Source organism: Onychostruthus taczanowskii, unplaced genomic scaffold (genome assembly GCF_017590055.1).
Source record: "Onychostruthus taczanowskii isolate IOZ18803 unplaced genomic scaffold, ASM1759005v1 scaffold9, whole genome shotgun sequence".
In the NCBI taxonomy this organism is placed as follows: domain Eukaryota; kingdom Metazoa; phylum Chordata; class Aves; order Passeriformes; family Passeridae; genus Onychostruthus; species Onychostruthus taczanowskii.
This window is the reverse complement of record NW_024506993.1, coordinates 4,760,170-4,784,007: the sequence shown is the minus strand read 5'-3', so window position 1 is coordinate 4,784,007 and position 23,838 is coordinate 4,760,170. Positions and strand designations below refer to the sequence as shown.

The window sequence follows — 23,838 nt, the reverse complement described above, 5'->3', positions numbered from 1 at the left end:
AAAAAAAAAAAAAAAAAAAAAAAAAGAAAAACCAAAGAAAAGTACTGTGAAGGGACTATTAAAGAGAACAAACAAAACACAGTAACCCTTTTTCTGCCCCTCTGGAAACTGTACAAATATCATGCATATGAAATCTAAAAATTACTGTTCCTCACCAAACTGCCATAATTACGTGTGAATATTAAGAGTTACGTTGCTATATGCAAGCAGTCAATCCCATGAGATCAGGTTATTAAATTACTGCAAACATCCTTTTTACCCCTCTTCATCTAATCCTTTTTGCTCACTTCCACCCACAGTGCTTCCACCTAATTAATCTGCTCCATAATAAGCATTCTATACGAATTGCCTGAGAGTCCTTACAAAACTGCTTTAAAATAGGAAATTGTAAAAAACCATTACAATTACATCATTGCAGACTGCATATGCTTTAGTCTGCCATGAACTGGATGAATCTACAAGTAGCACCAGTGGAAAAAACCCTGTTGCTATGAAAAGTCTATACAAGAAACAGCATCTTAAGTACTTTTTCTTTGTATTTGCACCTGGTTTACATGAAAAATAAAACACCAGGAGAAAACAGTGTTTTCATCTCATAATTGCTGCCTCAGTGCTCAGGGAGATGGAGCTCAGCCTGGCTTCCCTCAGCTCCTGTTCTTCATGGCAGACCTGCAGGGATTCATCAAGGACAGCAAAATTTTTCACCCTGCTAGAGAAAATTTACCGCAGTCTTCAACCAGCTTTATTTTAAGAGGGTATAAAATTCAATTAAGCTCTTGGGAAAGTGGGTATCTGATACCTGTCAGTAGGGTGATCATCATCTTTGTATGAAATAGGTATGAAACATGACTTTCCCTAAACTTGCTTATTTACTACCTTGGTTCATCAAATACTCCCAAATAAAGCAAAATAAATAATCAAGCCCCATAACTAACAGGCTCTGAATAAGCAGATCTTCGCTCATGCTGTCCTAAATCAGCTGTTTATTGAAAAAGAGGGAGCTGAGGAAAGCACACAGCTGGGTTTGACCAAGACAGAGTTAATGGTTCAGAGCCAGCGCCTCACCAGGTATTTAAAGAAAAGTGCTGGGAGTCACAGCTGAAAAGCAAAGCACACAATGAGTCACTTGGCAAACAAGGGCCAGGAGCACAAGGGGCACAAGGCAGCGCCAGAGCTGAGCACTGATTTACAGCCAGGCAGACACAGCCCACGGGGAGCTGGGGGCAGCCTGCAAAAAGGCTCAGGATATCAGTGCATTTGAAGAGTGCATTTGCATGGAAAAGAACATCAGAAACTAAACTACAGCGCTGCTACAGGCACCAGATGGATGTTCGGAGAGTGAATCCTCTGGTGACCCACCAGCTCTTTTGTATCACCCACTGACACAGGTGTGAGGAAATAGTTGGGGCTGAAACAGGATCCAGACTGGGCTCTGGTCTTTGGCTGCCAGATGAGATGTCCCCTTCTAATTCATCCCCAAACTTGTCCTCCTGCTCCAACCCCAGTCCTGGGCGTGGCCACACCTGGAATTTTGGTCACATGAACCTGGCAAAATTCCCAGAAACAGGCTGGACAAGCCACCTCCAACAGACCTCAGGTGTGTCCTGCTCCTGAGGGTACCTTAATCTTGGGGTTAGCGGTAGAGTGAGCAGGTGCTTTGCTATCAGACAATTATTAACTTCTTTCCAACAGCTATTTTCTTGCACTGCCCATGTTATCTTTCCCACATTCTTTTCTACCAAGAGATCTTCAATATTTGGCAAAATATTCAGCTTCCCAAAAAAACAGTACCCAAAACTCTCACTCTGAGCACTCTTAATTAAGAGCAAATTGTTAATACTACTTTCTGCACCTAGATCAAGAACTTTGCTTTTTTCTAAGTAGGATTTTAAAATTCAGGAGTTTCTGAACCAATTACTCCATAGCCTCAGTTGCAGGGCTATCTCTCATCCAAACCTTTCCCTTTTACAAACTTCTCTTTATCACCCCCATAACGATAAACCCCGGTGCCTTGCACATGTCAGCTATCAGGAATTCATTATTTTGTCTGTGTTATGTTATACCAGTCGGGAGTTATCTTTGCAGCCCACAGGCCAGAATCAAAAACGAATGTGTCAGCTATTTAAAGAAAATAGAAGCCCTCCTCCAGCAATTTAATTAACTTCCAGGGAGCATGGCTGGGTTTCAGTCCTGGAAATGGTACTGGGGAAAACACGGTCCAAGATTTCCAGTCAGAAAATAAACTTTTTTTTTTTCAAAGTTGCTTTCCTTATATAGTCCCTGTAGCTAATCTGATTTTGATAAACATTTTTCCAGTGCTAGGACAGCATTGAGGACTTCTAAGTTATAAACTGTCTCTCTCGTCAAGCTACACAGGAAAAAAAAAAGTATATAGTATTTCACAGCATTTTTGCGGGCAGATGCTTAATTTGTAAACTAAATACAGCTAAATCATTTATTTCCCAAGGAGGCCAGGCTTTATATGTCATATATCTACAACATGAATAATTAACAGACTGCCAAAACACTGTCTCTTTAAAATTCAAATAGAATTCCTAAAATAAACAGAATATGTACGTTTTCCCCCCAAAACTGAGCCATGCCAGAAGCTGCAATTTGAATCACATTATCTTTCTAAAACCTTTGCATAGAGTTTAAAAACCAAGATTTCATAAAACCAGGCCTGCAGATTTTTGTTTCATTTGCAAATAGGAGAGTGGAGAAACGCAATTAACTCACGCAGAGTTTCAAAACTCCAACCAATGACTAACGCTTGCTTGGGGTTCCTATTGCAGGAGCTGGGTAAAAAGTGCTGGGAACTCAGCTTAAACACAGAAGCAGTCAACTGGAAGCCATGCATGAGTCGTGAAAAGCAAACATGAGCCAGTGTTACATCCTTCCTCTTGAGCAAAGTGTGCCCAGTGCTGCCCAGGAAGGCAGAGGGGCAGGAATCTGCAGCATCCCAGCCCTCCTGGGCACAGCAGGGCTGCAGGACTGACCTGCTCTGCTCAGGGCAGCCCTGACACCATCCCAGGTAATGGGGAGAGGGACAGCCCACTGGGCATCCCTGTGACATCCTCTTCATCACACACAGCAGGGAATTATCTTGGCTGGGATCACCAGTTGGGTAAACAGGAAAAGGAAATGGGTACATGGTGGCCTGCTGCCACCTCTGCTCCTCATTCCTCCTGTGTCCCAACGCCAGTCATGGCTGCCTTTGAGAATCTAGAGTTATCCAATCAGGACATGCTGGGGATGCAATTTTGAAGCATGCACTTAAGTTTTATAAACATCTTCAAAACCAGGGTTCTCTCAAAATGGGATTTGAGTGGTTCATCTTACATAAAGCCTCTTCCTAAATCATAAGCATGTCTTCAAAACTAGGGTACTCCCAAAGTGGGATATCTGTGGTTCATCTTACATAAAGCCTCTCCCCAAATAAGAAGGCACAAACAAAATTATTTTTAAGGTCTCTTTCAACCCAAACCATTCCATGGTTCTGTGAAACCCCCATCCAGTAAGAGCCCAGCTCAGGACCTTGGGGTCCTGCAAAACACCTGCAAAGACCAAACCCCAAAGTCCCTGCTATTCCCAGGCTGCCAGTGCTACCAGACTGCAAAGCCCCTCCTGAGTGACCTTGGTGGTGTAGAAATCGAAAGTTTTTTACTTTCTCCAAGAGCCCACGTGTCAGGTTTGCTCACTGAAAAGAAACAGATTTCCAAGGAATGTGCTCACCCACTCAGCATGGGCCAGGGGAGGGTGTTTCTCAGCAGGCTGCTGCTCCCTGCCATCAGGGTGTTATCTGGGAATTTGAGCAGTGGATTGGGAAAGAGGTTCCTGTAGAACCACAGGAGTCTGCCGTGTTCGGGCCCTGGTACGGAGCTGACGTCAGTGGGAATGCCACACGGTGACCCCACCACAGGATGTGTCCCCATGGAAAAGCTGCCTATGGGATGTGTGGGAAAAATCAGACAGGAAGAGATCCCCAGCATTGCCTGGACTGGCCCAATCCTCACTTCCACAGAGCTAATCTCCAGGACTTCAGGCAATTCCTGCGCTCATTCAGCACTAATCCAGTATCAAAAAAATCAACCTGCACATTCTCACGGAAGCTGAGGTGGTGCAAGAGCCACATTCCAGAAGGTGATTCAAAGCAGAATGTCCAAATGACAGCGAGCAGAGAACACTCTAAACTCAAGACAGTGCAAAGGGAGGCAAATCCCACTGCACAAGAGCCCTGCTCAGGGACACAGTCTGTGCAGCAAAGCAAGCTGTGCAGTGGAGGCCACTCCTTTGGTGTCCTCGTTAAGATATGCTGGTAATTAAGCCAGGCTTTATCAGCACTGGCCCAAAGGACCACTTGTGATATGTGACATGAAATTCCTTCACTCCTGGTGTGCTCACTGGGCCTGGGACAGCTGGCTGTGCTCATTTGCCACGGGGACATAACACATGTTCAGTTTAACAGAGGAAACAATTGCTGCAGCTATCTCCATGCAACTCTTCAGGGAAGAACTGCGTTTACAAATCACTCTTGTAGCAGAGTGCTCTTCCCTACAATTTTCTTTAAATACTTCTGAAGGTAACCACGGGCAATCCACCCCTTGCAACGTGTCCAGGGAAGCATGGAAAACAGCCACAGACACAGTTCCTGGGCTCGTGAAGCCATACTTACAAACCTATTTATGGCAAATGATAAGGAGGCTGTGTTAAGTTTAAACCACATAAGGGAGCTTTTCACCACTAAGGTGGTTTTTAACATTAGCCCCTGTTCTTGAGAATCAAGAAAATTGTGCCACCGGTTGCTACAGCTTAACAAGTTACTTATTGTGGAGTCAGCAGTGATTTTCTGGTTATCTGGGCCTAACTGAGCTAAGCTTAGGGCGTCCCTGTAGAGATCAGGCAAGATAAGGGGTCTTACTAGAGAAAAATGCAGCATACAGCAGGTATAAGCAGTATACTGGGGGTCACAGAGCAGGTCTACAGCATGAACAGAAGCAGAAATGGTCTGCACAGCCAGCCCACCCAGCTGATCAAAGTCACCTGTGATAGGATGCCAACAAACAGGAGGAGGAGGTTTGATGGACTTCACAGAGCGTGCCCTTTGGCAGGGAATGGACAAGCCTTTGAAGGGAAGGGGTCTAGGGATTGGCACTGGCATTTACCTGACAACTGCCCCCTCAAGGGAAAGCAGAGCCACTCTGGCAGTCAAATGTGACTTGCTCCCTGCATTTGGGCACACAGGTCTGTACTGGATGCTCTCCAAAGCTGCTGTAGCTAAAGTGTAAAACACACCTCTCCCCCCATATGGAAACTCAGCAAGCAGTAAAATATTAACATGACCAAAGCCAATCTTCTGAATCTCTATTTGCTTAGTGAGCTGTTTCTAATGGAAGGTCTTTCCCCATGGCTCCAGCAGCTCCAGGTGACCCCACCTGCTCCCCCGCAGCCCCTTATCACAATCAGAGCTGGGTAAGCAGCACCTCCAAGGGGAAGCCAGACCTGATGATGCAGCTTTAAACAGCTCAAGGGGGTTGCACATCAGCCAGAACACAACTGTTGGGTCAAGTGTGGGGAGGGAGAGGCCCCGGGGCAGCTGCAGGAGAACATGGCTCACTGATCCCAGGGGCAGCTGATGGCTGTGTCCCTGCACGTGCTGCCACTGCACGGGCAGGGCTGTGGGCAAGGTCACCCACACGGACCCAAACACAGGTCAGCAGAAGCACAGGCAATGCTTTGCTTGGCAAAAGTTTGGCAAAGCACAAGTTTTCCCGGCAGGGGAGTGTGGGAGCTTTCCCCTTCTCCCACTGCGGCACCCACACTTGGGAGGGGAGCAGAGCGTGGTGGCCTGAAACACTGTTTTGACTCAGAGCTTGCTCACAAAAGGCATTACTCACCCTGCAGACTCAGATTTTATCCAGCCCAGCAGCACATTTCACTTTCTTCGGGCACTGCTCGCAGCTGGACTTTACCCCCATTTGTGATTGTTTGCAATACAATGCCAACACAGAAAAACACATCCATCAAGCACACCAGCATTAGAAAGGAAAATGTTATTACCTGGAATAGTCCCCTTTAGCTTCCTACAATTGAAAAACAGTGACAGAATTAAAACATGATCTCTTCAAAACCCTCGGTTTTCCCAGCATTGTTCACTTCCCCACTCCCACAGCTCCGCAGGCAGATCCTGACCCCCACCACACTCCCTGCAAAACACCAATCCTGCCTGCATGTGCTCAAGAGCTGGACTTGGCCCCTCATGCTCCCAGCTGAAGACAATCCACCCACAGCACAAATAAAACTGCTTCCAAAAAGGGGATGAGTTTCACATTGCAAATCAAATGTCGCTTTTACTGCACAAGAAGTGAAATACAATTCTCCCTCCTCTCCCATTCAGGCAAAGGTTGGCTGTACAGTCAGGTCAGCAGTTGGGAAGAATTGTGCTCACTCGAGATGAAAACAACTGTTCAGGCAGATCAAGCTGCTGCTGCAGCTTTGCTGTGGCACTTTGTCAATGACAATGCAATGGGGGAAAAGCCCCAATTTTTTAAAGGTAGAATTCATAGAAAGTGGTAAATAACTGGAGTTTAAGTCTCAGTAAAAGAAAACTAGATTAATGAAAGGGAAAACTGACACTGTGTATCTTAACATAACAAAGGTATCAAAACCATATGCTCAGAAAAGAAGATTCACAGGCATAATATAGCTGGTTTCGCTACAATATTTACACTTTTCTTCCCACATCTCTGGAATGTATTTAAATTAGGCTAAGCGATAAATTGAATGGAAACCTGCCCAGATAAATTACTTCCCTTGATTAGCTCTCACTCTTTCAATTTAAAACTCCTCAAACAAATATTTCTCTTACTCGCCTATGAGAAAACAAACTCCTATTCGTTCCAGCTTCCTCTGAGCTCCCCAGCCGCGGAGACCACAAACAACCCCGCGGGGCTCGTCCCTAGGGAGCGGGGGGGAAAACGCCGGGAAGGGGAACGCTCTGAGCCAAACCCGGGGGCAGACACTCACCTGGAGCACCAGGGCGGCCAACTTGAAGACGGTCTCGCTGTCCACCTCGATCTGCCCCTGTGCCGGAGAGAGCAGAGCGTGAGCCGGGCGGGAGGGGAGGGGGCAGAGGCGGCGCCGCTCCCGCCCCGCGTCCCCCGCCGCACCGCCCGTCCTCCCCGGCCCCAGCCCTGCCCTCCGCCCGCACAAACGCGCCTGCTGCCGCGATTCAAGGGATGCTGCTCCGTGCCACTGCGGCCGAGCCCACCGCCTCTGCCGTCCAGCAACCGGGGGGTTTTAATGCACACACCCCCTCCCCGGGGTGAGGGGCGCAGGTCACGGAAGGAGAGACTGCTTTGGGTTGGAATCATATTTGGGACCTTAACAAGCGTCCCCCGAGCCCCCTGCCCCCGGCAGGGACACCTTCCACCAGACCAGGTTACTCCACGCCCTGGCATTCAACACTTGCAGGGATGGGGTATGGCAGATACATGGTTGGATGGCACCTATGAGCACGTATCAGCTCCACAGGTAGCAGTATCAGACAAGACCTAAACCCCTGACACCATCTGCAAACAATCTATTTATTTCCCAGCTCATTCCTGTGCTCTCCAGAGCACAGAAGCTGAGTTTGGGTGCATCTATCCACTGGGATAGCCCTGGCCCAGCCACGAGAAAACCGAGGAACTACATCCATCTCTCCATAAAGAGTTTTACTGCTTACAGTTTTAGGGCCCTTCCTTGTTTGTTGTGATTGTGGTACACAGCCCCCTGCTGCTAAACCAGCCATACTGATTAATCACAAGGACAGCATAACTGAGTCCTTTGTCCTGCTCAGCCTGCATCCTACAGCTTTCATTTCTTCCAGCTCCACTGGAGCTCTAGAGCAATCAGAAGAACTGCATGGACCCCATGCTGGAAATCTCCTGTGCCTTGAGCCCACCCCAAAGCCAGCCCTGTCCTAACAGTACTAAGTACTCAGAAACTGCACAAGTGCCAAAGTATTAAAGCTACATGAGGATCCTGGATTTTTTTTTCTCCTGCTTACAAGCTTAAGTACAAACTTTCCAGGTTAGTTTCTTACCAGGAAAACCCCCTGCCCTTGGTTCTACTCTGGGACCAGCAGTGACACTGGAAGAATAAAGGAGATGCACTGACAGTTGCACTCCTTTACTCCTCCTGCAAACAGTGGGCAAAGCACAAAACTGAGCCTATGGAGCAGCCCAGGAACACAGATTTTTCTTACTGACCTTCTGCAAATGCAGATAGTGGACATGATGCCTGCCTCATGTCACTGAGATCCCAACACATCCTTAGCCCCCAGGATCTCTTGGCTGAATGAGGAGACAAAGCAGACTGAAAGCTGAAATAATGCCAAAACCAAGGCAGCAGCAAGATCTACAGAATTACATACAGATACAGGGAAATGACATCTCAAAATATATTAGGGCACATCTGGAGCTGAGCTAATTTACCACAGCTGCAGGTCTGGCCCACAGAGACTAAATTCAAAAGTTGAACAAACAAATAATTCAATTTTCATGGAAAGGAAGTGTTTTTGCCAGCTTTGTCAATAAAACATTCCAGCAGCAGCACTCCCCCAGGCTTCTCTGACAGGCAGACCAAGAGGAATTTCCCCTTCCCAACAGGTGTGGCACCAGCTATGCAGGAGTAGCCCCCAAAGCATTCCCAGACATATTTCATTAGAAGAGGAGGGGCACATCACAAGTTAAGGGGAAAAAAATGGCTTGAAGTGCATCCTTCCTTCAGATCCCTTTCATGTTTGTGCTTAAGAAAAGAGGCAAGATTGCAGCCCAGAAGCTCTTCACATAGGTGCAACTTTAAGGCACTTTGTTACTTCCAGGACTGTATCAGGTTAGTCTTTGTCATGCACATCTGAGCTGGCTTTTTGAAAGCTTAAATTGCATCTGCCCAAGCAACCTCTGATGCCAGCTGTGGTGGTGAGAGGATTACAGGAGATCAGGTCACCCCAGCACCATGGTGTCCTTCACCAGCAGACAAAGAACTCAGATATGAGAAAATGCCATCACAGGGAACCTCAGCTCAGCAGGAAAGGTGAGATCTGCCTCAGCAAAGCCACCCCTGGATCAAAAAATCAGGGAAAACAGGGACAGAAGGGGGCTTTAAAAGCTCACCAAGACCCTTGCCCTGCCCCAAGGCAGAGTCAGCTACATGGGGCTCATTGCCTTTTAAGCCTACAAGAAACTCAAGGAGATTTAACTCTCCAAAGCCCTCTTGATTTATTGCTGGCTCCCAGATAAGGAGAGCAGCACCTGATGAGCTGCTGCAGCAGAGTCTCTGCTGACCCACAGCAAGAGCTGCTGCTGGCCTTACAGGGGTGTTTGGGACTTAATAACCAAGCACCTCCTCACTTTTCATCTTCAAAGCACCTCACAGCCATTAACTAATTAGCAAGAATAATTACGAGGCTGCTCTTCTGTGTTTATTTGCTTTTTCCTAGACGCTGGCTTTAAGAAACTCTGGTCACTTTACTGGCTGCTGTGGCACAGCCACAAGTGTTAACAGCGATCCCACAAATCACTTCATTTCAGATTTTAGGAGACCAAAGAGAGCACGAAGTGGGACTGGCTTCTCCAGGTGAGGAAGTTTCAGCCTTTGCCTTCATAATGAGGGATTTGCTGTGCCAGTGCCCTCAGTTTCAAATTTGCTTAGAAGCTGTAAAGGAGTCAAGAGGTAAGAGGGTCCTCCCTAACCTGACCTCCTGAAGATGTTGCAGGTGTCTTGACCAAGCAAAGGGGACTAACATATCATCCCAGGAGCAGGGCTGCCATCATATTTGTCCAGCTGCTGCAAACCTCAGAACGGGGTGCACCAGCCCTAGTTGTTGTCCTGTGTCACCACCCAGTAACAGTGGCAGGAGACTGGGGCCACTCTAAGAAAGGCACAGGAGAAAAAACCAGAAAAAACAACCAACCCCAAGAACAGCCCACCCTTTAAAAGGACTAAAAAAACACAGAAGAGAAGGTGCAGGGAAGTGAAGGGACTGCCCTGAAGTCCTGCAGTAGCTAAGTAGCAGAGCAAGGATTTGAAGCAAAGGATGCCAAAGCCCAGCTCAGCCTGTGTTTGACAGGCTAATGCTCTCCAAGTGACAGTGTCTTGGACAATTCCCTCTGAGCCTGGAAGTACTTTTTCATCATAATGTAACATTATTTGCCATCTGGCTCACCAATTGGCCATTGCTGTAATGTAATCCAGCTCTGCCCTGGGCTGTCATGGAGTTTGGCTTGACACAAATCCAGACAGTGATATGTGTTGCTCTGAAGTGCAGGACCATGACTCTTCCCACTCACTCAGGCAATATTTTGATTTTATAATCATCCTTCAGCCTGGAGGTTGGCAGATGGGGGTTTCTGTCTTAGTATTGCTTTATCAGCAAGGTCAGATTTCAAAAATAGATGAGGAAAATGACTGTAAGAAGATTAATTTGCATTGCCTGTCATTGCCAGGGTAATTCCAGCAGAGACTTCAGTGAGCAAGTGGGGGGCCCTGAGAGCCAGGGCAGCCAGTGTTCCCACAGCCACGTGTTGAAGATGAAGGTGGAAGGTTTTCCTAGATTTATCTCAAGTGGGAACAAGGTCACCAGCACAAGGTTAAGTAGATGTATGTCATTCAGATAATGGAATCTAAGTCTTCTACATTTGGGATGTAAATGAGTTTAAGCAGACTGGTGACTGCAGCTCCAGGGAGGGGATGAAACTGATATTTTTCAATTAGAGTCTGCACAGGGGCTGATCATTTTAACCAGTGAGATAGATTCAGCCAGAAGACCACTGGCTTATCTAAACACTGAGCTTGGTCCAGCGGATTCAGGTGGTGGCTTTTGTCATCCTGATAAACATCAGAGTAATAAAAGGCTGCAGCAGGTGTCCAAACTGGCTGGCAATTACTGTAGAGCAGGAGTACATCACTACGTCAGCATCTGGTTAAAACCAACTCAACCTTCAGTGCCCATGGGCAGAATTTAGCCCCCAGTTCAGATAGGAGCTCAAGTCTTGCTGCACAGACATAGAATGTGATAAAAATCACAAGCTTGGTCATGAATAGAGCAGTGAACCCTCATTAGACACAGCAACAACACCAGAATTTACTGCCATAGAGATACAAGTGTGAAATCCTGATGAAAACTCAGATCAAGAGTGATGATAGTCAGATGAGCATTAACTGTGTTAAGAAAATCTTTAGGCTGTAAACACAGATTAAAGCAGATCTAAAATATAAGCACACACAGGAACTGTCATGTTTAACTCTTTAGAGCCAAAGAAAGAAGTAGAAATGGACATGGTTTGTTCAAACCACATATAACCTCCAGAGGTTAAAGGCTGACAACAAAATCATTTCACCTGCAGATTTGAGAACTGAGATCGACATGCTTGTTCCCTCAGACTAATTCCTTAAAAATTTGTGTTAGCCAAAGACACCCCCAAAAATGCACACACTATGATTGAATAGCCTCGAGACAGCCACAAGACTGAATGTAATTACCAGTGATTACCGAAAGGTGATTTAAAAAAAGCTGAAAGAAGGGTGCAATTAGTCAGAGGGAAAGAAAGGACTCAAACGTCTCCAAGACGTTCAAACCAAGGCAGGCAATTAGCTGGGTGTGGACCCAGCACAAGTGAACAAAGCAGTGCCAGCACCCCCGTGCCCTTATCCAGCATCGAGGTGATTCCCACCAGGAATGCAGCATCCTTGCTGTGTGTCCTGGCAGCCAGGGAGATGGGCTGGCACATCCCAGCAGTGCGGAAAGCTGAGCAGCTTTTCAGTGTTTAAGGCTTTTTTTGACAGGCTGGGGAGGGCAGTGGGTGTTGGCCACAACCTGTTACACCACACAAGCTGCGCAGGAGGAACTAGGTCAGGCGGATCCTGTCACTCGCCCTGTCGGGGTGGCTGTGCTGGGGAATTAATTACTGCACAGACACAAACACTGGCAGCACATGGAAAACCTCCAGCTCTCACCTGCCTGTCCCAATTACCAGCATTCACACCTAGGTCTGAGCCCTGGCGGTGTCACCTGCTGTTCACACTGCCCTGCAAGGCACTGGAGGCACCATCCCACTCCCTTCTGCACCAGGCTTTGCTGAGCATCTGAACTGGGACTCAATTCCCAAGGACAGACACTTCAAGCTGAGAAAAGCACAGCAAAGCAAGTCTCTGACTCCAGCACCTCAGGGAGGTAAGGCAAAGCACAAAAGCAGCAGAATACGAGCTGCTATAGGAGCAAATGGCAGTCTGCTCCTCCTGACCTTCCTCAGAAAAGCACTTCAGATTTCCACTTGTGCTGCATTTCCCCCACGGGGCCCTGCAGCCTGGGTGGCTCAGAAAGCCTCACAGCTGCTCCACAGCATTTAGATGGTCCATGATGTCTTCTGTTTCATGCATGGAACCCCAGAGCCCTCATACCAAGCACAAGGGAGCACAGCCTGAGACCAAACACAGCTCAGTGCATGTGCAGAGGCTGATGCAGCTCTTCCCTGGCCAGATCTGCTGCTTCCACCTCAGGGGCTGAGGCCAACCCAGCTCAAAAATAAAAGCAGTTAGTGCCTCGTGGTAAGGGACAGCTTCAGGTTTCCCTGTTACACCCCTTATTTTGCTGTCTCCCAGCCACTCTCATCCATTTCCCTTTGCTTTTTGTGCCTCAGCCAACACTTAGATGAAACTGCAGGGACAGGAGCAGCTACTCCAGGACTCACCTGCACAGTGCAACAGGAACATGTTTACTGCTGCTTTCCTCTCATTAATACAAGAGTAAAAGCAGAGAATGGGGAAAGGCAGGAACACTTCCCTGGTTTGCAAGCCAGGGTACATAGCAAGTGTCATTAGCCTTAACATAATCACAGCCTTTTGCTTTCCTACCCCACCATCACGGTGAGATATCAACACACACAACAACAGAACTGGCTGAGCTGTCACAGCATCTTTGCTCTGTGGCCAGGACATCAAAGGTGCAGGACTCTTCATGGCAATTAACCCAGTTGTATGTCCCAGGAGGAGGTGACTACATCCAGAGATGTGAGGAACAGAACTCTGGCTGCAAATCAACTGAATCAATGGGCCAGCCCAGCTGGGACACAACCTGCACCTCCCCAGGAGCCTCACAGGTCCCTGGGGCACCATCACCCTTTACAGCAGGACTTGGATTGACCTCAGCACTCTCAGAGGAGGCCCTGGACTGTCCCCACACCATGGCCAAGCCCCCCCAAAGGCACCAGCACAGCCCCATGTGAGGTCTCTGGCGGTAACGAGTGGGGGCCCCATGGAGATCTGCCAAACTAGACCAGTGTGGGGTCCTGCCTCCCCCTCCTGTCACATTTTTTTCACAGACTCCATCCTCTGCATCTGCTGACATGAAGGCTGGGCCATGGAGGTGGCTGCCATGGCAGAATCCACAGGAGAGAACAGCCCTGAAGGAGCAAAAAGCCAACTGTTCCTGCTGAACCTCAGCCTGGGCTTTGGGAGCAGAACAGCCAACTCAGGCAATGGACAGGGGGTATTTAATAGCCTTGGCTAGGATCAGACTACACTGTGTTACAAGGCTACATGGGAACGTTCCCCTCTCCCTGGAGGTGGGGGAGAATTAGGAAATATCCATTATAAAACTTTCGAGAGCTCTCTGATATATGACCACTTTGCTCCCCGTGAGCTGGGAACCAGCCAGACTTCATGCTCACACCAGGGGTCTGTTTCAACAGCTCTTCTTGGTAAGCACTGGTCTTCAGGCTGCCAAGTGCTCACAAGCATTGCTGTTCCTGGAGCTATCACAGACTCCTCTGAAAACTTGCATTTCCTTTAACTTTTCCCTTTTTTAAAGCAATTCTTACAAGTCCTTGAAACAAATGAGAACTTAAATAAACCCCCCAACACCCAGAGATACAGAGGAAATGGGGAACACAGCCAACTTGACCAAGAACTTAGTTTACAGAACATATTTTAAGGTCTGGCAAAGACTCAATTGTATGGCTGCAGAGCTATATGAAGGTTAGCCCTAATGCGTAATAAACTTGACAGTGCTTTGCTAGCCAAGTAGGGTGTTATTTTTCCAGACCTGGCTGTTTCAAAAGAAGAAAAGACTAATTTATCTTTCCAAATTTATCATCAGCATGTGCGTGACCAGTTCTGACCCACCTCCCTGCAAGCATCCCAGCTATGGTCATGGGCTGTGCAATAACACACTGAACACTCTACAGATCTCCCTGTGCAAACACATCCATTTCAGACACCCCACTGCACCAGGCTGCCACTCTCCTAAATTCCAGCTGTACACGAGGTTTCAGACAGCTACAAATCTCAACCCAGCTTCTTGAAGTCAATGATGGGAGAGAAGGTTTTTAAACTGAAGCTGTCACCACTGGAGGTTCTCAGGCAGCAATACTCAAAGCCTTGGAAAAGAGAGGCACGTAAGAAACGAGAGCCCAGATGTACACACAGCAACTCCAGCCTTTGCATTCTCCCAAAATACATGTGAATAAACAAGTTTTTAACCAAGTCACTGGATAGCACTTCCACAGACCTGGATATATAATTATCACCAGCTCCCACCTCCTGCTCGGTGGTCCAAGCTGCTCCTGGCAATGGATGTGACTTCTCCAAGCTCCAAGAACATGGATGCTGGAGAGCAGGAGCCAGGCAGCTGCTGGGACCACACAGCACTGAGGGCCTGGGGAGTGCAGCACCAGCCCAGGGGGAAAATGGCAGCTTGACATGACAGGAGGGCAGGGTGAGAGCTCTGGCAGCATTTGCTGTCTCAGCTGGATGCCAAGGTTTGTGCACTAAGGGGGCACCAAGTGCAACAGCACATGGTGTGTTCTGTTCACATGCAAAGGAGGCTTCACCAAAGTAAAAATGAGGTTTCAGCACTCTTGTGCCTCAGGCAAAGGGGTCTCCCCCATCTCCCCAGCTCCCCACAGGCAGAGGAGACTGCACAGGAACAACACAGGTCCCAGAGGATGCACGAACCTGGCACGTGCCAGCAAAGGTCCCAGAGGCACAAAGGAGCTTGGACTGTACAGAAGAGCACAGAGGTGGGGAGTGGGTGGGGAGTAGAAAGAAACATGTTTTTGGCAGCTGAGGTTTTATTGTCTATCTTGTCACTTCCTTGCCAAAATGTCTACAGAGGTTGCAAAATGCACAAGGCCCAGATTCCTCCAAGTCCTGGCAAGGTAAAGCAGTACCTGATTTGCAGAAAGGAGCAGAGAGATTTGCAAGAAGGAATGTGGGGTTGAAAGGTGAGGAGGAGAATCATGGCTGTGCACTGAAGAACACCATGCAAACCTTCATCCTTTTCAGAGCTGTCATGCAGGTTTTGATTTCATTATTTATTACTCATAATCATATTTTGTAATATATTATGTAACTAAGAATATAACATGCTATAGTATTTACCCTAAATTTTTATTAATCTGGTACAGGACAGCCAGCACACATTGCCCAGCAGCTCCAGCCTGACCCCAGAGGTGCTGAACTTCCTGAGGGGATTCCATTCTCTTTGATTAGATACAGCCACTTACAGGATTTCACACACAGACATCTCAAAGAATACTGTAAATACATTTCTGATGCATTTCTGATGCAGCCCTTGTAAGCCAGGGGTAAATCCCCTCCACAGGAAGGGCAGGCACAGAGCTTTGCCATTGTGCTGGCTGGGCTGGCTCAAGCCTTTGTCTGGCTCTCCTGGTGTGTCCCCCGTGCCAGCAGGAGCACTGGCATGCCCATGGCACATGCAGGACAGCACCACCCCCTCCCTGCTCAGAAAAACATCACTGTCCTCCAAAGGCAAGGGAGCACAGGTACCCACACTGCTGTGCTGTCAACACATGCCAGTGCTCAGGAATGTCACAAGAGCACTCAAGCATCAGGCATTTGCACCACCCTGGATTTGCGTTTTCCCTATAGGGAAAAGCTGCAGTGAAAACTTTGGAAACACCTTTGTGAAAGCAAAAAAACACGACTGGCTTTGAAGCAATCTTATCCACACAGGCCTTAGCACACCCCAGGTATTGCAGCATCTATCCCAAACCACATTCCTGGCCCACACAGAGCACAGGCTTCGTGCAGAGATCCAGGTGAGGATATTGCCCTGGCAGGGCATCCTCTGGCACTGCCTGTGCACTGGGGAGCTCTCCTGAGCACAGGCTTCATGCAGAGATCCAGGTGAGGATATTGCCCTGGCAGGGCATCCTCTGGCACTGCCTGTGCACTGGGGAGCTCTCCTGAGCACAGGGGCTGGCTGTGGGCTCCTGCTTTTTGACACACTGGGGTTTCCTCTCTCCAAGAATACAGGAAAGAAAGGAAAGGAAGGGGAAAAAAAAGCAAAATCAAAAAGCCAAGCTGAGGTAGATCCAACCTCCTGGAGCTGGATTAAGGACTGAGAAATGCCAGGGAACATTCCTGGCTGTCATCAGCGAGCATCAGCCTCATGGAGCTGGGGATGCTCCTATTCAGACATGCCCTGGCTCCTTCCCTGCCCCACAAAGGAGCCAGCAAAGGGGAGAGGACAGGCTGTGGGAGCACATCTGAGGGGCCTTTGTGCATCCTCCTGTCCCCATCTCAGGGGCTTAGGATGAGGGCTGGCCCTATGTGCCCTTCACGACTCCCTGAAACCTGGAGACTGACCTGAAGTTTGCCACGTAGAAGAGAATATTTTTACAGGAGTTAATTGCAAGGTTAAAAGCTACTTGAGAGTAGATGAACTGGCTCCTGCTGAAGGAGCCACAGGCTGGAGCTGGGCTGTGAAACCACCAGCACAGAGAGAGCTTCAGGCAGAGCCAGGCCTCCCCAGCTTTCCCTGGATGCTGAATCACCTGGTGCTGCCCAGAGATCCTCCTCTAAGGAGGAAGTGATGCTCCTCATCCTCATCCCTCTGCTGCCCACAGAAACTGGACACAACAGAAACCCCCTGCTTCTGGCAGTTTTGCTAGCAGGAACAAGGACGCCACACTCTGGGTTGTTACAATTAAAGCACACACCTTACAAATCATAGGGAAAAATAAAAGAGCCAGCCTGCCTTCAAACTTCTTTTTTATGCTTCTCGTCTCCTTTGCTTTCTGATATGCTTTGTACATATACATAAACACATATACTGGCATTCAAATGTGTTAATATTGGGTAGGGTTTGTTACAACAGCAGTGGCATTTTCCACATTCCATCCCAAAACCAGACCCATTTTCCAATTCCAAAATTATTTGTGTTGTCTTTTTAAACTACTCCAGTTAAGGAGCAATTTAAGGATGGCTACAAGCTGCCAAGACCCTTCATTTTAAGTGGCAGATATGTCAAATATGCAGATTTGCTTTTTAATAACCATAACCAGTGAGGCCCCAAGTTCTTCGAGCATCTTTCAAACTTCAGCATGTTGTAAAAATGCACCAATTTCCTTCACTCTTCCAGAAAGAAATTTCTGTACAAAGCACAGTCACAGCTCTGCTATCAACCACTTCCAGGTTTCTATATGCTTTCATAAAACAATGAACACTGGATCCTGATTAAGAACCCTCCAAAATCTGAAGCATATTGATGGTGAAAGCTTTGGCTGGCTACCCTGAGCTCCACCACCAAGGATTGTTTCCCAAGGAAATTTGTGACCAAGTGACCCCCTCTGATTGAACCATGAGTGAAAATAAAAGGCACCAGAGTTTGACATTAACTGGAAAATCCCAGAAGCATCAGAGTAAAGTTCACTGAAGTGCAGCTGCGTGTAGGGGCATGGCAAAGTTGGCTGCCACACCACTCGTATTCCAGACCAATATGTACCTGCAGCAAATCAACCTTATTCTTTAAGATTTTCATTACCACTTCCTGATGTGCCTTTTAAAAATATGTACTCTACCAATCTGAGTATTTTAGGAAAACAGTGGAAGCTTTTCAATCAGAAAATAAATACAGAAAACATTCCAACAAGTGGTTGTGACTGCCATTGAATAAACATATAAATAATATAAGTCTCTTTTCCGGGTTAAGTAAGGTGGCCCGTCCACCTGAAGGTCCAGATTAGAATTTAAAGCCCAAAATATGGGCTAAAAAGACAGGGTTATGATGGATGAATCCCTCCCACCCGAAACTGATTCCACTGTCCAGCCAAACTGGCCAAGGGAAGGGGCCTAGTTTATTTCCACAGTAATACTACACAGGTACAATTGATCTGGCTTTGCTAGCAAATACGTGTACTATATCTACAGAGGCAACAAGGACTCTGGATGCCAGGGCCCGGGCGGTCTTCTCTAGTCTGTTTTAGAGAGACCGAGGGCCGAAAGCAGCTGAGTTCTTGCAATACTTTCCACGAGCCCCCATGGGGAAGCCTATATATTCAATATTTACCGCATTAGTCAGCTGTTGTATTTGCGGGTGAAGGCGCTGATATTTTTTGGCCTTCTCAGCAGCAGCCTCCCTCAATGAGGAATTACTGTGCTCATATCCGACCGTAACGTCGACCACTAACGCCTTGGAATCCTTCACAAAGATTAAATCTGGCTTAAACAGTTCATTAACCTCATCTCGCAGGTGTGGCTCTTGAAAAACCGTCCAATCCTCTTTCTTAGCTTCACAGCTAAGGATCTCACAGATGGCATTGTGTCTTTTGATCCTGGCATCTTGAGTGATTGGACATTCCCGACAATGTGAGCTACAGTTTCCAATCTAGCACCACAATGTCGGCATGATTGAACAAAATCCTCATGCCTACCCCTGGCCAGGAACTCTCTTGTCGGGTAGACACTGGCTCTTAGTTGTAGGGCCGTTATAAGTTTTCAGTGAGGTATGCCCTTATACTGCCTAATCGAGGCATTACTGATGTCATCATTCTCAAAATTCTCAATACCATGGCCCTGGGCAACCAGATGTATCCATTTCTGAAACTGTTTTCTGCCAATTACACGGTTTTGGGTAGCAGACCTTCGGAGTAGATACCTCCCATTCTGACTGGCTTTCATCACCACCACCTTGTATCCTTGGTATAGGTTCCCAAATTGGCGGGATGGACTCTTATCTTCCACCAGCTCTTACCCACAACTTTTCAAATAATTCCAGATGTTCCTCTCTTAAAAAACCCACCAGAGCCTCATCCGAAGACCGCGCCAATCTATGGAGTCTTCTTGCCTGTATACTTGGAATAAGTGCCGCCAGCTTGATAATACCTAGACCACAATCCTTAAAACTCAAATACAAGATGGCATCACATGCTTCGGTAGGAGATGAAGCCATTCCTTAACTGCCTTACGGATCAGCAGGTCAGGGGACTCGAGAAGGCCCACGCCCACCTCGGTATGGTCAGCCAAGTATACCAGTCTCTGGATGGTTTACGTCCTGAGGGTATCGACTTTCTGAACAGGTTTAAGGGGAGAACTCCCAATCCAATGGAGCCAGTCTATGAGTTTCTCTGACAAACCCGAGTCTGCAAAGCCAGTCCGAGGGTCAACCCATTGCCGAGATGTTTTTCTGAACTCCCTGGGTCAATCATCTCCAGGGGGGAACAGTTTATTTCCCAAGGGGGATGATCATTGATAGTATATGAGTCCCGTATAGGCTTGATGTAGAAGCATAGCATTTGCTATTACTATTACTTTACTATCTCACTGAATTAAGGCAGGAAATAAAGGAATCAGGGACCAAATCCACAGCACAGGACCTTCCTCACAGGCCTTTTCTTCCTAAGACAAATTTGATTCAAAGTCAGTAAAGACACTTGCACTGAGTGTTTGCAATGCAGTCTGTAGGAGAATGTGCCACTGAGCAGAAGTGGGAAGTAACCTGGGAAGTTACAGCCCAGATTTCAAATAACTTAAAAGCTTTTGAGTATTTCAGACTCACTGTAGAGCAGTGAGCACACAGCAGGGCTGTGAAAGCAGGACTGGGAAACCATCATCAGCCTCATTCATGTACATGAAGCATCAGCATTCAAGGCAAGGAGGGAGTCAGCACGCTGAGATCTTAATACTTCAATTAGTTCTGGAAATCAGACACAGCTCCTGCCAAGTTCTCAGGACTGAGTATGTGGCAAAGGAGCAATAGAAGAGAGATGCACAAGAAGCTCCAAGTCTTACCTGGTGTACACAGGACTTGGCATTCAGAAAAAACAGCTCCACTGTAGTTTTGTCCTTGAGAAAGGAAATGCTTTCAATGTAGAACCTGAAAATTAAAAAAAAAGAACCAAAAACATGAGTTACTCTCTTGAATAGGTTTCATCTTCCTCCCAAGTCATTTTATTTCCTCAGTGTTTTGTTCTCCAGCAATAAAATAGCACAGAGGAACTATGAGCTACTGCACTTAATTTCCTGCCTTTAAGGAGGGAACAAGCAGAAATCACAGCCTGACAGCACACAGGGAACAGGGACTCCTGGTTCAATAGATCCTGGATATCTGATGACTTTTCAAATGAGATGAAAACCCTGAATGCTACAGGAGCAAAGCCCATCTCCCCTCTGCAGGCAAAGTCACAGCAGTGGAAAAAGCCACTCCAAACATGTTGCAGGTGGGGAAGCCAGTCCAACACTCTGCTGGAGGACAGGGGGTGCTGGCAGCCCTGCAGGACCACCTTCCTTCCAGGAGAGCAGAGATGTTAGTAAGAACCCCTAACTTCACTCCAGGTCCAGATGCTCCCACTAAACAGCTAGGCAGGAGACACAACTTTTTTCCAGCCAAGCAAAGACCTGGAGCAGCAGTGCCCAGCAATGCAGATCCCCCCAGGGATCTGTCCTGTCCTGGAGAGCAGGAGGGCTGGATGACCCACACGGGGCAATCAGAGCCACACCAATCTCTCCCACAGCCCCATGCTGCTCGTGACGCTCCTGACAGCCTCAAGCTCCCTCCTCTGACTTTTGCACTGGTGATCATCTTGGCATGGATGATTTGTAGGACACTTGAACAAGCCCCCAGCAGCAGCACAGAGCACGTGCTAGGGAGCAGCAAAGCTGGGACCTGCCACACGTGTCAGGAATGTGTGCAGTGTTTATGCTGTGACTTCAGAAAAGTGATACATTAAATAGTAATTGCTTTAATATGTCACATTCCTACAGCATGTTCCATTGAATTAATTTTAAAGCACTCTCCAGAACGCCTCTGCAGATAATTTACCCATTTCACAGGCATGCAGCCTGTCCAAGGGGCAGCCCAGCAGCCTGCCCCAGACATTTGAAAGCTGTTATACATTTCCATGACTCACCTTTCCCCATGAACTCTACGACCCACAGGTATTTCCACCCTCTCTTGATCTCACCTGATATATTTTTTTCCCCAACAGCTTTGCTAAATTTTACTTTAAATACCCTTGAGTCTTTCTCTTCAGAAATGCAGAGCAGAGGGCAGGACCCACCTCTTCATCCTTTCCCAACCTGCTGCCAGACCAGCCCTTCACAGAGTGGACCTTCCTCAGCCTGCTAAAGCCTTCACTGCACCCTGAAGTGATTTTCCTAGCTAATGACCTCATTTGCACTTCCAGTTTCTTTCAGCCAGGGTCAGGTGTGGCTGACTTACCCTCAGAAGCAGGACAGCTCTGGTTCTGAAGAGAGGCAGCTCCCAGACTCTCCTGGTACAATCAGGAAGCTGTGGGATCTATGGATTTAGGGTGAGGGCACAGAGGGGCACTGCCCCAATCCCAGCTGTGTCTCTGTGCTCCATTTCCTCCACGGTACAAGCTGTACCTTCTTATCACCCCAGTACAGATGGGGAACACTGGACCACAGAGATAACGATGTTCAGGGCATGGCAGGCACATTTGGGAGCACCATAAAGTGCACATTCTGCTTCTACTTCCAGTGCTGTCAGCATTCTTGAAACTAAAATGACATTTCTGAAAGTCCTCAATCTGCATCACAGAGCCCTTCAGCTGAGTGTACCATCCAAAAACCCCTGACTGGATTGAGTTTATGCCAGCTGGCAATAATTAAAATCTCAAAGGATTATCACATGTTTCCTTACTGAACAGCAAAAGCTCAGGGATGAGATGAAGGAAAACCAGCAATCTGGAGATTCCTCCATTTCCAGCAATGCACCTGGAAACTGCAGGTTTTGAAGTGGCTTTTCTGCTGGAATTCCTATTTTCTATGGATCAGGCAGTTTCTCTAGTGCTAATTATTTCTCTATCTTCCTCCTCTGCTCTCCATCTCACTGCCCACCTCCTTGGTTTGTATGTAATGACCCCAGAGTAGTCAGGCTTAAAATTCCCTTCTGAAAGTTGATCTTTCCAAGCCCACTCCTCACACATTAACTCCTGCCCAAGTCTCTGCACACCCAGTCCTGTGAGAACCACCTTGCAACAGAGAGGGCCACAATGAACACCATGAGCAAACAGCATAAATTCCAACCAAAAGAATGCTCAAGTTATAGGATTGCCTTCACAGCTTTCTTGGGCAGCCACAGGTTTTGGCCTCCCAGATCCTGATCAAACATTGTGAACACAGTGCAGAGCCCATCAACCCCTTTATAAATGGAGCTTTTTCTTTCTGATGAGTGTGGAAGAGAAGCTCTGGACACCATCACACACCAGCACGTATTCAGGCAGAACAAAGTGCCACTTGTTTGTCCCATTCCCCTGGTGACCAGCGGGGGACATGGGGAGGCTCCAGTGCCAACTGACCCAGCTACACAAGAGGCTCTGCTTTGGAAGTGCTTCAAATAATTAAGCACACCAGGCATAAATTTACCCAGATCTGAAAAGCAAATGAGGTCAGTCTGCTCTCACGTTCCCTCACAGACTGCAAGGAAAACAAAGACTCCAACAATATTAAGAATATGATGCTTGATCTCTTCTGCCAGCACAGCTCTGTTTCGTAGGATGTGGGTTTTTTCAGGCCCTTAACCAGCAGAGCTTTGCCAGCAGCAGCCCTAAAGTAATGCAATTACATTGGCCAAAATCATCATTTTGCTAGGGATTTTATTCTTTCCTGGGGACTGGTTAAGCCGTGAGCAAAACAGCCATCAGCAATCCCTTTAAAGTACAGACAGCCCTTAAGTAAACAGAAGGAAAAAAGTAAGTTAAATTGTTTGAATAAACTGTATTGCAATTTAGCACACTCAAAGACAAGTCAGGCAAAGAAGATATTTAAAAGATGAGGTTTTAAACAAAAAACAAAACCCAAACCCACCCTAGGAATCACGTCCTAATAAGAGTTTAGAAAGTAGCAGGTTCCAACCTACTTTATTTCATAGTTACACACAAAAGAGAGCAGCACTTAGCCAGGGCCTAATCTCCTTCTAAAAATAACACATTGCTTTGACATTTATTTCCTTTATCAAATCTCTAATCAGTTCCTTTAAACAAAACCCCCTGGTGACAAATAAACCCAAGTGGTAATGTTTGCTTGGTGGAAACAATTACTCACCTAACGGCAAAGTACAAAGTTGCTGGCCCTGGTTTCTTGGGCAAGTCATGGTCCAGGACACGGTGATCCAGCTGCAGCCAGACACTCTGACCTCTATGGAAACAGGTTGGGGAGAAGGTTAAAAACTGGAAAATGGAATATACAGAAATTGGTTCTTTTCAGTGCCCCCAATTACTCCAAGTGTTACTTTATAAAGGTCAAGCCTCAGCTCCGAGGCAGGCAAACATCTCATCAAATTATCTCCTATTTTTTTTTTTTTTTTTTTTTACCCAACCCTTAACCCTGCAAGGCTGAGCCATGGGTGCCCTCCAGAGGCCACACACTCCCTCCAAGCACCCAGCCCTGTGCATACACCCAGGCAGGCCCTGGAATCCCACTGGAGTTCCTGGGGAAGCCAACAGCCTTCAGCTAATCCCCTGGCAGCACTTTAAACCTCGCTGTGACTCAGTGCCAGCAACCAAAAACATCCAGAAGAATTTCATAGCA

At 47.3% G+C, this 23,838-nt stretch overlaps 1 protein-coding gene across 3 annotated transcripts in view; it reads right to left on the bottom strand.

The window, feature by feature from the left end:
• Positions 1-23,838, bottom strand: part of FRMD4B (FERM domain containing 4B) — an 80,329-nt gene that overhangs the window by 34,211 nt on the left and 22,280 nt on the right. For all 3 annotated transcript variants that reach the window (XM_041425998.1, XM_041425999.1, XM_041426000.1), the window contains exons 4-7: positions 23,353-23,445; positions 20,077-20,161; positions 7,027-7,083; positions 6,061-6,083 (exon numbers count right to left, since the gene is read on the bottom strand). In XM_041425998.1, the coding sequence (XP_041281932.1) occupies positions 6,061-6,083; positions 7,027-7,083; positions 20,077-20,161; positions 23,353-23,445 (258 nt within the window). The remainder of the gene's footprint in view (positions 1-6,060; positions 6,084-7,026; positions 7,084-20,076; positions 20,162-23,352; positions 23,446-23,838) is intronic.